Source organism: Oryzias latipes, chromosome 6 (genome assembly GCF_002234675.1).
Source record: "Oryzias latipes chromosome 6, ASM223467v1".
Taxonomy (NCBI): Eukaryota; Metazoa; Chordata; class Actinopteri; order Beloniformes; family Adrianichthyidae; genus Oryzias; species Oryzias latipes.
This window is the reverse complement of record NC_019864.2, coordinates 13,750,862-13,764,519: the sequence shown is the minus strand read 5'-3', so window position 1 is coordinate 13,764,519 and position 13,658 is coordinate 13,750,862. Positions and strand designations below refer to the sequence as shown.

The 13,658-nt window shown below is 39.4% G+C and overlaps 1 protein-coding gene across 1 annotated transcript; it reads right to left on the bottom strand.

The window, feature by feature from the left end:
- Window positions 1-238: 238 nt before the first annotated feature.
- On the bottom strand, window positions 239-12,861 carry LOC101155348 (FYVE, RhoGEF and PH domain-containing protein 6). The gene is made up of 21 exons (XM_004069926.4): window positions 12,493-12,861; window positions 9,975-11,697; window positions 8,386-8,512; window positions 8,169-8,236; window positions 7,765-7,795; window positions 6,038-6,189; window positions 5,708-5,864; window positions 5,465-5,552; window positions 4,961-5,011; window positions 4,821-4,879; window positions 4,667-4,738; window positions 4,464-4,532; window positions 4,185-4,268; window positions 4,000-4,079; window positions 3,824-3,926; window positions 3,595-3,732; window positions 2,012-2,114; window positions 1,786-1,883; window positions 1,243-1,371; window positions 1,026-1,165; window positions 239-945 (listed from the first exon to the last, which is right to left on the bottom strand). Exons 1-21 carry the CDS (start codon window positions 12,500-12,502, stop codon window positions 909-911), a joined length of 3,519 nt encoding a protein of 1,172 aa, XP_004069974.2. The 5' UTR covers window positions 12,503-12,861; the 3' UTR covers window positions 239-908.
- Between the last annotated feature and the right edge of the window lie 797 nt (window positions 12,862-13,658).

Below are 13,658 nucleotides of genomic sequence, written 5' to 3'. Positions count from 1 at the left end.
ATGTAATGTAATGATAAAAACTGTAAATAAAGAGATTAATATTTATCATGGTTTTTTTTTTTATTATCGTGAGCACCTTTTAACACAGAAAACAACATTTTGTTGTATAATATTGTCGGAGAACTATTAAAAAATCAGTTGATATATATTTTTTTAATGCATTTCAGCTGTATTTTGTCTGTATCTACTATTTGGTTAAGAGTTGCTCTTTCAATCAACAATTAAAGTGGACCACGGCTCAAATTATTATTATTTATTCCTATTTTACCTTTTCATATTTCTTGCTCCAAAAAACATTTTCTTTTTTTAAGTGCAAAAAGGTAAAACTAAAGTATGTATTTGCACAATTTGAGTACAAAGCCTTCATTTTTAGTCATAACATACACAACATACATTTTGAACCATTTCAAAGACTAATAAACAAGAGAAGTTTGCAGAAAACATGATGCATTTACTGTAGCAAAAACAAAAGAAAAAGAACAAAATCTGTACAAAATTTGGCTTTAACCAACAAAACTGAAGCTACATTTTATAATCCATGTTACCTCAGGGATTTTCACAAATTCTTCAACAATCAACATTGATCAGCAAATTTGATGAAACTAGGCACAATGAAAATCTGAGGTGCAAAAAGACCCAATAAAAATAGTGGGGGGAAAAAAGCATAAAAGTTGAACTAACTTCAGATTACTTCATAGTATCTACTTATTTTGAGGGGTTAAAACACTAACTAGAAAGGACTACACCTCACATGGCTCACCTTTGTCACATAAAGCTTATAATTACAGTACAAGAGAATGCAATTGCTTAAGTGTTTTTTAAATTCAAATCAACTGAAAGTTTTGTTTTTTAGGAAATCCAGGTCAGGTATGGATAAAGCAAGCATCACAGGCAGCTGCACACATCTCTCACAGGATGGTGGCTTCTTTGAAAGAGGCAATCCATCTGTGTAAAAACAAATATTAGTATTTGTATGATGTCATCTTAGTATTTAGCAAAAAGTTCGATCCTTTTTCCCAGCATACCTTTGAGCTGTCTGGACATCATCAGCTTTAAAATTGTAATAGAGGGTGTTTTTATGAAAGAGTCTAAACTGCAACTGCTCTGCAGAATCCAATTTCAGCACAAATCCCAACAGAGGCTGACTCTCCATGGCTGCAACATCCTGCAAGATAGAACCACAAATATCCTCCTAGTCCTTCTTCTAAGATAGTAAGCTTCTCCTGCAAAAGGAGGCCTTACCTCACTTGCAGCGTATGTGTAAAGGACCTTATCTTTGATGACAAACCACAGTCTCTTCCCCTGCTTTTTTTTGTGCTTTGACCTATACAGATATCCGCTCATGGAAGAGTTTTCCGTGCTTGCTGACACCTGAAACATATAAAACCCCTTTGGATAAGTTTTACAACCAGGAAAAGTCAACTTTAGAGTTAAAAATCATTTTTGTGTGTGTGTGTGAACACTGAACGACTTAAGAACAGTAGAAATGAAAGTGCATCAGATAATGTTCTGTTGTTTTTTTTTTACATATTCTCTTGAAGTTCCACTCCAATTATCTTTAATCAGAAAGACGTAGGCAGGACCGCTGTTGTAGGGCGACCCAGCCCCCCTTCCCTCCCCGTTGCTGAGAGCTCAGAGCAGTGACGTTGTGACTAGGAATGGGCCGATATAATTTCATCTGGCCGATATCAATAACCGATTTTCCCCTGCAACTGTGGCATAAACTGTGGAATAAAGGCAAGCATCGCTTGACTTGACTTAAACCCACCCCAAATCACCAGTTACCTCTTTAAGAGCTGCAGGCTTTATCTTCTTCTGCCTCTTTGAAAACGCCATGGTAGATTTGAGTCCAGGAGACAGGGACATAGTATTGTCCAATTCACCTGACCAAAAGGAATGAGCAGAGGCATCTCACACACTAAACAAAAGCTTGTATCTGACAAATGTCAACATCTCAGACGATGTGTTACTCCCAAGGTTGAAAACAACCTGAAAAGAGGGCAGGACCTACATTTTTGTTGGCGTAGAGTTTGGAAACAGAGGTCACAGACTCGATCTGACTTTTTCATATATTGAAGGTAGTGTTTGTTGGAGGAGCAACCCTGGCATATCACCTGTTGGGACGGTAAAGCAAAATGAACTGGTAAGCATGCATGCTGAGTATTGCACAACAGTCAAAAAAAACATTACACAACTACATTAAAAGAAAACAATGATGGAAATGTCAGATCCTTCCAAATACTCTTTTGTATATTGATCGGGACAGAAAAGAGACATACGTTTCTTTTTCTTACTAATTTAAGCATCCTAGCCCACTGACAAAACAATGCACACCAACAAATTTCCCTTAAAACTGCTATTCTTTTCATAACTTCATGACATCTTTACTTGGGCATGCCACTTTACCACATTTCTGGAGGCTACGGCAAAATAAAAAATATTTCAAATGTTATATGCTCCAACCTGTCTTCTGTAAATAGAATCAGGGTGAAAGTGAAGCAATGCTTCACTACTAACATCCTTCAAGGTAAAAACAGTAAAAAGGGGCGAGTGTTGAAAATGAACACAGCACTGAAGGGTTTTTGCAAACAGTCAAACGTTAAATATGTTGACCTTATTACTTTCAAATGGTTTTCTAGAATGAAAAAAATGAATAAACGGCTACATTTATTGACTGATAATGCTCTGAATATTTTAAACCTAAAATTATTCTAATTAATTATTTGCAGATTGTAGATACTCAAAGTCAAATTTATTGGAGCACTGTGTAATTTATTTTTTCTTTTTGTTTAACACCAGCCACACTGGAGGCAGTGAGGGTGTAGTGTCTTCCCCAAGGACACAATTACAGTTTACTGAGGTGAGCGGGGACGGAACCGCTTTCGATCATTAGCCGACCTGCTGAACCGCCTGAGCCACTGCCACCCATTAAGCAAAGATACTCTCTCCTCTGCCACTTCCTCCATCGTTCCCAGGCCAGCTGACAGCCATAGTTTCTCCAGCATGTCCTGGTTCTTCCCGAGGGCCCCCACCCAGTGGGACATGCCCGGAACACCTCCCTAGGACGTCCAGGAGGCATCCAGACTAGATGCCCGAGCCACCTCAACTGGCTTCTCTGGATATGGAGGAGCAGTGGGTCTCCAAAACTATCCAAAGCTTCTCTGCAGGGGACAGAGCTTCTCACCCTATCTCTAAGGCAGCACCCAACCACCCTATGAAGGAAGCTCATTTCACCCGCTTGTATTCGGGACCCAGAGCTCATGACCGCAGGTGAGTATTGGAACAAAGATCGTCCGTTGAACTGAGAGTTTTGCTTTCTGGCTCAACTCTCTCTTCACCACAACCAACCACTACAGCAACCGCATAACACTGGACGCCACCCGATTGTGCCTGTCAATCATGGTCCGATTTTTCCTCACTCACATCAGGAGAACCACAAATCACGAAAAAGGTGGAGAATAACTCATCATTAAATGCAATGCAGTGATGAAGGTTTTATGGATTTCTGAAAGTTAGAGGACTAACACCTTCATGTTCAGAGTTTGCCAGCTAGCATACAAGATATTATCTGCTTTGTGGATTCTGTCTCCACACCTTTCCACACGCCCGGCAGTGATGTCGTCTCCATGTCAGGGTAAACTCAGACGTGCAAATCATGCACATGGTGGTGCGCGGATCAGGGATCCAAATGGGGGCTTTGGATCCCAAAGGAGTGCCGTCTGTCAGGTCTGCCTAAGTGCAAAATAAGGTATAAAGGTGTAAAGGCAAGTTATTGCAAAGGTTCTTTCAAATACAGAACCATAGTATCATGTTTGGGTTTTACCTCATTTGCAGGATTTCCAGATAAAAAGGTAATTTTCTTTTTAGTGAAGTCATTAATTGCTGCTGAGATTGAATTGAGCCAGTCATCTCTCTCTGTTGCCGAACTACGGAGAAACAAAAACTAAGTCTGACAAATTATCAACAAAATGAAATGAAAATAAAACTACTGTTCATTACCTCGCAGAAAGAATAAAGGAGCGCTCCACACTCTCTATGTTGAGTTCATTCTGATAGGCCTCCTGATTTGGTTTGCTCACCTGTGAAGGTTTTTCATTGTGAGAAATGATGGCGCTGTGCTGCATATCTAAACAAAATACACATCTGATAATATGAAAGGTGCAAGAAAGAAGGTAAGCTCGTACCTTCATCCCAGCCAGAGACAGCATGTTTTTCAGCTTGTACTGGCCAGTCTGAACTGGTTTGGTGTACAGCAAAATGTCATTAAACTGAAGGGGAAATGACAACACAGGAGTTCATTAGAAATTCACCTCTGAGATGTGGGCGGGACCAAAAACACAACTTTTAATGGAGTAGGTCTTTAAATACCAACAACTTATAATAAAAAAAATCCTTAAAGAAGTCTACTGAAGCTTGTTGTTGCAAAGGAGAACACAAAAAGTAAAAATGTCAGTGTGTTTTACCAGGAAGAACATCCTGGGCTGCATGACTTTCCTGGACAGCTTCATCAGGATTCCCTCTTTAAAGAAGATCTGGACCATAAAACAAGAATGGTTTCAATAGCAAATATCAAAAAAAGTAGACTACTCTGCTCGGAGTCAGAAATTTTATGCTGAATATTTTATAGTAAATCTAAAAATAAGAAATGAATAATAACATGACTAACCCTTCCAGGCTGAATTATCTGATGATTGCCATTTAGACGATGCTGCACATCAATCAGTTTCTGGAAGTTATCCTAAAACATAGCCAGCTATTGTCAGCCACATGTGCAGAAATTCCAAATGAAAATAAAAAAAAGATCTTAAATCTGTTCTCACCCCATGTTTCATGATATCATTTGCATGATTTGCAACCTCTTTCACCAAAGAAAGGGCAGCTTGGAGAATAAACAGACATATAATCAAGTGACCCTCCCAATACTGTATTCAATAACATTTTGATAAGGTTGTGGGTTTACCTTTGGTTTCTTCGTAGCCATCTGTTCCTTCAGAGAGGTTTTTCAGGTAGTCTGAAATAGAATTGCTTACATATTATATGTGGAACCCACAAGGCCCCCTCCCCGGACTGAAAGCATTGGATTTTAGGTAGTAAATTCGGTAAATGAATGAGAAACAAAATCCGGGGTGAAAAGTACAGTTTCTTACATAAATCAGTTACACAAGCTCAACATTGAGAACATTCTCTACGCTTTGTCACTTTGTCACATTTTATGCACAAAACACACAGCCCCTAGCGCCCTCTGTTATGTCACCAGATCCGATGTGAGCTTTTTCAACCCTTTTCGGAGAGAAACCTTAAAAATTGATGCCTCTTTTTGGACACCAGAGGGCAGTCTAACGCATGCGATCAAAGGCTGCACAGTTTCCTCAACAGCCATTTTTTCAGGGTCATAAATGATGATAAATCTTGTTCAAAATAGTGAAATAGATTTAGATGTATTAGAAGGAGATGCTTCTTTTACCTGTGAGCAGCAGCTGATACTGAGGAATCCTCTGAACAGGCTTCAGCAGGTAGTGCTTCAGAGCCAAGTTGGCACACCGAGGACTTTTCTTTTATTAGGGAAAAAAACACAAACGAAACAACTTTTACAAAAGACAGTATATCCAATTGCACGTTATGTACTCTGACAAACAATGACACTTCAAAGAACCAAAGGATGTACTTCCGCAGAAAGAAACAGAACAGGTTGAGCGAGAAGCATTACCTCAAATTCTTTGACAACCGCGCCAAATGCCAGATTCTTTCTACTCTGCTCTTCCAGTAGAGCCACATTCTTGTCGAACTCACGGATGTATGTGGAGTACATCTTCAGATAGGGCCCCTTTTTCAGGAAAATGTCTGCTATCTGGGAAGTATCATTCCTGCAAAGAAAAAACCCAAAGTTACTTGAAAATAAAGACCTGTATATGAATTATTTTATAACAAAATTGAATAAGACATACAACTACATTTGTTTAGCTTCAAAACGAAAAAATGTGAGTGATTTGAACACATGAATTTAAAAAATACTTCTTAGTTTATCATTTTCTAATACCAGTTGTCCACTCTTTGCTTCAGCTCCTTGAGCAGGTCCTGGTTAAGTTCATACAGCTGCGGAAGGTAGTAGAGGATCTGGTTGAGTAGTCGTTCCTCAATGATGGGTTTCCCGTGGTAACTAGATGCTTTATTCACTGATTCACGGAAGTCCTGTTGGTTTAAAAAAAAAATCAAATAAATTTACCAGGGGAACTTGGACATAAAATAAACTGACATGGTTGGAGGCAACTTTTTGTGTGTTCTTGTCAAACTAGAATGATAAAATGAGAATATAGTTTAGAGTCAACAGTGTACTCAGTCAACTTTAAGTCTAAAATACAGGAACTCAAAGTTTGTAGAGCAGGAATGTTCATTCAAGCTGTTCAGAAGCTGCAAATCAGCTCTAGAACAAGAGCAGAAAAGCCTGAGGAGGCACTTCCTGGCTCTCCCTCAGATGTTGTGGTCTTGATTTGGAGGTTTATGGGAACATGTGGCAAATGTAAAAAAAAAAAATCTGACTCAGTAGTTCAGAGAAACTTCCGCGGTTAATGTCTAAACACTTCCTGCTGCAGCAGCTGACTGTAAGAAGACAGTTTGTCATGAGCATGTGAGTAGTTGGAATAATCTGGATGTGTGAGACAAGACAGATTCCTGTCAGCACAAAGTAAATAATGCTGAGAAATGAAGCTTTTACTGACAAGAAGTTACAATATTCTGAATGGCAATTTTTTTTCTGTTTATGATTCAATATCCTCTTTTATTCTTTCATCTTTTATCAGATCTTAACCACAATTTCAACTTCTTTTTCTGGCATTAAAAGTAGTTTAGCTCTCTCTGGAAATCACTGCCCATATTTTTGGTTTTTGTGACCTTAATAGTGTTCAGGTAAACCGATTTAGTATTGTCTCTCAGTACAACTTTCAGCATATATTCCAGCATTTTAACCACCTTAGTTTCTAAATGCTCGGCTCATTCAGAAGAATTAAACCTAAACTTGGAAGTTTTGGAAATACTTATTATTTAAGCCCTATTAAGCATTTCTATCTTCAGCTTTTAATGTCATATGTTCATAAAATAATCTGATTTTGCATTTGCTAAAACTGCTTTACTGTGCAATATCAAATTGATGCAGTTCTGTTGAAATAATAAAAAAAAATTATAGAAATGATCACTTTTTGATTTCACCTAAGCTAAAGCAACAGACAGAAATTAAGAGGCACTGCGTTTTTATAATGGTAGGGGAATGAAGTTTAATCATCCACCCTACCTGTTAGAAATAAACATAATACATAATCTACACTGCACAGTTTTTAAAATTGTTTATTTTCTCTTGCACACAGTTCTTTCCAATTTTCTGTTAATGTAGACTAAAATAAAGGACTGAGTCCTGCTCACATGTTTAGTGATCCTTTATTTCTTTAAAAAACTGTACCGGTACTTTTTAAAATTCAAGAAGTCCCTCCAACATTCAAAAGTTGCAGTGATCTGCTTTATTTTTTTTAATAATTGCAACTGTGGATCTGAGAAAAATTGTGAAAAATGTGAGGAAAAAAACAAGGGGAGTGACCCAGTTATAAGGGTCAAACTTAATGAAAACCATATGGAGAGTTGGAGTTCAGATGAGACGCCCGTTTTTTTAAAAAGGCTGCACACAAACGAACACAGGTCACAGCTGTGTCTACAGCAAACACTGAGCAGGATTTTGATGTCAGTAATAAACAGTCTGACATGCAGGACCAGACTTACCACATGAAGCAGTTTCAGGACATCAACAAACCTATAGAAGGACAAATGGAACAAAAAGCAAATATAGTTACAAGGAGGAAGTAACTTATTCAGATTACTAAATACAGTTGTTCTTGTGTAACTGAAAATCCTGTCTACCTTTTAAACTGTAAAGAGTGGAAGATTTTAAACACCTTCTTTTGATGTGTGTTTAAAGGTGACACAGTCGTGTGTTTTTCCTAAAAAATTTGTTTTTAACTACATCCTATACAGTTTCATTTCTATGTTTGCTTTAGACTTTTTTAATTTTTTTATTAAATAATATCATTTCCCTCAAAAATGCGACAAAACCCTCACCAAAAGTGTGATATCTTTTTATAAATTATTATGGCGTTAGATGTTTAAATAAAAACTGTGACTCTTACACACTCTCCGAGGTCATGATTTCTTTGGCGATGTACTGGATCTTGTTTTTTGTCCTTTCACTCTGTGCCTGTAAGAGACGTGAAAAAAAAAAGATTTGAAACTTTTTTTGTACTCAGATGAACAATCCACCCCCTTTAGGACAAAGACGGGGTCTCATTACAAACCCTGAGGTGTATCAAGGGAAACAATAGTTTGCGTATAATGTGGCCTCCTCACCTCTACAAGCTCAGGGTCGCCTTTACTTGAGGTGGAACTGTTGTCACCCTCGTCCTCTTCAGAGGAATTTGCTTCGGCTTCAAAATCCGAGAAGATCTCATTTTGGAAAGCCTGCTCCTCGTCGATTCTGTTGAGAGGATCTGCATGTGAGAACAACTAAGAGGACAGCTGAGATTTTTTACTTTATGGACAAAGAAAATGTTGAAAATCACAAAAAACATGACTGCAATGAGTCAAAAAAAATAACCTTTTTCTTGCTGTGGTACAAAAGAAAGAAAAAAATACCTTTAACCACTTTGAATTGATTGTTTAGCTGAATGAATGAGGAAAACTGTGTCAAAGTTGGACTGAATATCTAAGATGCTGGGTAATTCCAGGAGGGAGTGCCACCGTAGAAAACATGGCACCTCTGTAAACACAGTTGCAGAAAAAGCTTGTGGGCGTGGCTAATACAGCAATACACTGTTTGCCAGCTTCACAGTACGTTTGCAATATACTGTTTTGCGTTTTGAATTGCAGAAGAGAAGCGTGGAGGTCATACTTCTGTTTTTTTTCTGACTTTTAGCAGGTGCTGCTTAACAAGAAGAAAAATCGACGGCAAAAGAGATTAATGTACACACAACAGCATTGCCAGGAACACTGACTTTATAAAATAAATACACAGTCATCATTCCGTCTGACTGTATTGGTGCAACAATAAACTGGTTAGGAGAGCTAAAAGTCTACACTGAAGTTTACCTTTTCTTAAATTTAGAGCTCTTTCAATTTGGTTTGATTTATGTATTATCAAGCAAATGCCCAATTGCATGTCAAATGCAATAAATACACCAAACTCAGGAAAAAACAGTCAAATGATTCCAGACTTTAAGGCTCAACTTGATCCAAATTGCTCCAGTTAAGCCAAATTTCCACAAATGTACTTTCAAAAAGACCATAGAACCTGGGATGTTTGTATAAATCCTGTTTTTTGGGAACATCATGCAACCGTGAAAGGTGGAAGTTTATAATCATAGGGAATTTTACAAGAGAAAAAATATAAATTTGAAGTGTTTTTTGGCAAAGAGTTAGCTGAAATCATTCACTGACAGTGTGACGAACTATATTCTCTTTCATCTGCCAAATTTAATTCCTTTGGAGGGATTGACTTGTTTAAAAAAGCAGCAGGTGCTCCCCATGACAGCCACAATGCAAACATGTAGAGCAGAGCTCCAGCGTTGGAAACCCCCCTCATCAAATAGTGGCCGTCAACAATGTAGTGAGGATAACACCAAATGCCAAGTGGTGTTAGTTTGGCCAGTGTTATTATGTTTTTAACATATCCAAGACCATCTGATTTACCACATTCAGGCCACCACACTCATCCAACTCCCCTGACAAGAATCTACAACCAAAGGTACAATGTGGAGTGTCAAAGGGAATTGTTTTTACTGTGAAGCAACACATCAGTCATGAGCCCCTGAAACCCCTGGTTTCTTCTAGCTGTAAAGAAATGCTCGACACAGCATGCTTAACATGTTTTGTTTTTAATATATTTTCTTAATGTAGATGTTGCCTAATGAAAATACGTTCACCATCTGGCTTATATCTACCTGTTGTGTTTTGCATGTGCGTTCTCCATCAGGGAGGTGAATGGATCCTCCATCTCGTAAATTCCTTCTTCATCATCGTCATCGTTCCACCGGTTGTGCGAATAGGAGCCTGGAAGAACCTGTCCCGACTTCACAGGCACGTTCATGTAGTTTGATTCATAGTAAGATTCATAGGGATCTATTGTGTCGTAGTAGAGGTCTTTTTCAGAGTCTGAAGACTGGTCTCCATCCACATTCTGCTCGACTCCATTTTGAGGAAAGGAAAGTTTCCTCTGCAAATGCTGCTGGCGATAACTTTGACCTGAATTATTGACAGTGTGGGTTGTGTCTTGATCTACTGTCAACAAAGGCCTTGGTACGATCTGCAGGACGAGCTTAGAGTCTAGTAACTTTCGGAAAGAGCTCCTCTTCTGACCTTCAGAGCGACTCATGTCCGCAGCAGAGAACGACTTTGCTTTGGATTTCGTCAGGCTGAGATGGGAAAACTTCAGGTTTTCGGATGTTTTAGTGTTTGGAGGATGCAGCTCTTTTGTTCCTTTGTTGGAGACACCATCATGATTAGGGCCGACTGGCTTTGTCTGATGGGCTGTTGGTTTTTCCGCGTGTTCCTCTCTTAAAGATTTCTTTCTTGGAAGTAGTGGCCGCAGAGGCTTCTTTGGAGATTCTTTAACCAACTCATCTGCAGTCTGTGTCCTGACAGGTCGACGGCGCAAACTCCCCAGCAGGAAGCCACCCACCTCCTGAATTGCTCCTTCCTGAAATATTCCATTGTCCTCCTTGTCAACAGAAACCTCCATGTCGTAGAAGCTGGTATCTTCCCCCGGCTCCTCTTTGGTCTGAGGAGCAGAGCTGAGATCTTTTTTAGGTTCAGACAGAAAAGGCTTTTTTCTAGGCGGAGGGGCAGGCTGGGTCTGCTGCTTGTTTCCTCGCTCAGGTGCACTGACAGAAAGGGATGAGCCACCCTTTCCGTCTGATGGCATCTTCCTCTCTTTAGCATTTACTTCCCTCTCTTTCTCCACTGCTGTGTTTTGCCTCACCCCCACCGCTTTTTCCTGGTGGACCGGAGCAGCTGTTCTGGGTTTCCGTGGGACAGGGAAAGGCTTTGTCGGGGTTACTGACATGGGTGTGGGCTGGGGCCCTCTACCATCAGTTGCCTTTGCTGTACCATTGACCTGCGTTGCTTCAAGCATACTCACAAGTAACGCTCTTCCATCTGTCTGCTTTTTAGTCCCGTTAGGACTGGAGGTATCTCTCTTATTAAAAGCTTTATGGGTGGTGGTAGCATAAATCTGGTTGTTGGAAATTATATTTTGTTGTTTACCCTGTTCTCCTTCCACTGCCTTGTTTCTCTGCAATACTTTGTAGTCTTCTCCTGTTTTTCCTGCCTTTTCTGTACAAGAGCAGCTCCCCTCACAATACAGGCAAATTGGAAGGATATCATCCCAATCTGGGTTTTTGTCCCCATCTTTTATTCCATTCTGTGGGTTCAGAAGACCCAAAGTCACATTCGTTCTTAATGCAGGTGTCTTGTGCAAGCTTGTTGAAATGGCTGGCTTGGATTCCAGAGCAGTGTGAGGGGCGCAGAATTTAGGTTTGGGGGCTACGGCAGGTTTAACCTTCCTCTGTGAGGGAGGAGGCAAGAGAGCATCTTTTATGAGGGGTACAGGCGACAATCCTGGCATCTGCAGCTTCGGCTTGGGCGCCACTGGTGGCTTGCCAGTGCCTGAAAAGAGGAAGTTTGGGGGAGTTTTAGAGAAAACCAAAAAAAAACTTCAAAAGGCACAGCTTTATTCAGAAAAGTTAAGAACAATTCTAAAAGTCAAGCGTAAATTTTACTATCAAATGCAAAAAAAAAATATATTGGCTTGTTATTTTTTTCCATCAACCTTCAGATTAAGATCAGCTTCCAGCTAATGCTGGGTGAAGGCCGGGTACACACACCCTGAACAGGTCGCATGTGTGTTGCAGTGTGTTACAAAAAATGTAAAGCCCTCCACGTGGAGGGTTTTAAATGTCACGTGACATTTGGTTACAGCTCCCTGAAGAAGCAGATGATGACAGAAGGTGGACTCCAAGTGGTGCACAGAGTCAAGAAAACTGGTTCATCTGGCTGAACTGCTGTTCCACAGTCCTCAGCTGATAGCTACAACTCTCTACCATCCCTGACAGAGACGGAGGTTTCACGTCTTCCCTGTTCTGACACCGGATAAACCCCAATTTTCAAAATAAAAGGTGTTTTTTCAATTTAAAGTTGAAACCCGAAAAAAGAATTTAAACATTTCTTAGTCATTTTTTGGCTAAATTTGACTAAAAAAAAAAAAAAGAATTATATTTAGGTTTTTATATCAAAGTTTAACTTTTCTAATGGCTACAAGGTACAAAGTAGTGCTTAACCCGTGTATAAACTAGGCTACTTAAAAAGTCAAAAAGGATATAAGTGTCCTGTTTACTGATAAGATCTGCTAAAAAGTGGAGTCAAACGAAGTTTTCAGTGGGTGTGACGAAGTGTCCCTCTTACCTGGATACATCCTTATGTTCTGATGGTCATTAGGGGGTCAGCAGAGCCTTCATGTCCGGACTCATGGCGCACAGCGCGGGGAGCTGAAGGAGATTCCTGCCGCCGCCGCCTTCAAGACTTACAGCAAATGAGCTTCCTTCAAGTTTCTGCCAGCGATCCACTAGAGGTCCTCAGGGGCCCAAACACCCCGACATTTATCTAAAACTGGTTGGAAATTACACACTAAGGTGCCACAGAAATGACTGAATAAGCTCGATTTGTGTCTGTAAAGTGAACTAAGTCAGAATCTTTCCACACACGTCATCATTTCCAATATTAACAGCTCCGGTGTGACTAAGAAGCCTTAGGAATGGCAGCCAGTGTGTGTGTGTGTGTGTGTATTTGTGAATGTGGGTGTGTGCCAAAAAGAAAAACACAATTATGTGCAGGAAGTGAAAAAACAATCTTAAATATACTTCATAAGCAAAGCTGTGGTCATGCTGAGGAGCTGTCATCAGACTGGTGAGAAGGCCTTAAAAAAAAACAAGTGGTAGTTTCCAGTACTTTAATACAAAAGATGAACAAAGAGATGAGATCTGATGACAAACTCTGTTTTACTCAAAGGCTAAAAGGAACACATGTGGTGCCAATATTTACCGTCTGAAAGCACATTAACCAGACCGGTCACCCACATCCGATTTACAGCTGGAGGAAAAACACCCTCATCTAACACTTCAAGCTCTTTTCTATTTAAGAACTTAAAACATCAACACCATTTTTTGTATCTCATTCAAATTCTCACATTTTAAAGAGGATTTTTTTTAAAGCATGGAGCATCTGGACTTTAAAGCTTCACTGAGCCTTTTATCACCAATCCAGCATCTCTAAAAAATGGAAACCCTGCAATAACATGGTATGTTAGATGACATTTTTATTTGTTTGAAGGAATTCTGATTTAAAATATACGAATTTGAGTTAATTTAGTGCACATATCTTGATCTATTTTAGTCGCATAACTAAATAAATAATATTTTAATCAGACATAAAAGTTCTGGTTGGCTATAAATCAAAATGTATGAACTGCCTATTTTGTCTTCTGCTTCTGTATTTAACAAAAAAGTAAAGGTACGGTAAGATAATTTCCCCTTTGTGTGATCAGCACTATTCTATTCTAAACTCAAAGGTCT

Bases quoted from the DNA above. Each gene is read 5' to 3' on its own strand.
- LOC101155348 (XM_004069926.4), bottom strand. The intron at 5,553-5,707 runs GTAATGCTTCTC...CCCTAATAAAAG, and splicing joins CGGTTGTCAAAGAATTTGAG to AAAAGTCCTCGGTGTGCCAA. The intron at 2,115-3,594 runs GTGTGGAGACAG...CCGTCCCAACAG, and splicing joins ACTGCCGGGCGTGTGGAAAG to GTGATATGCCAGGGTTGCTC.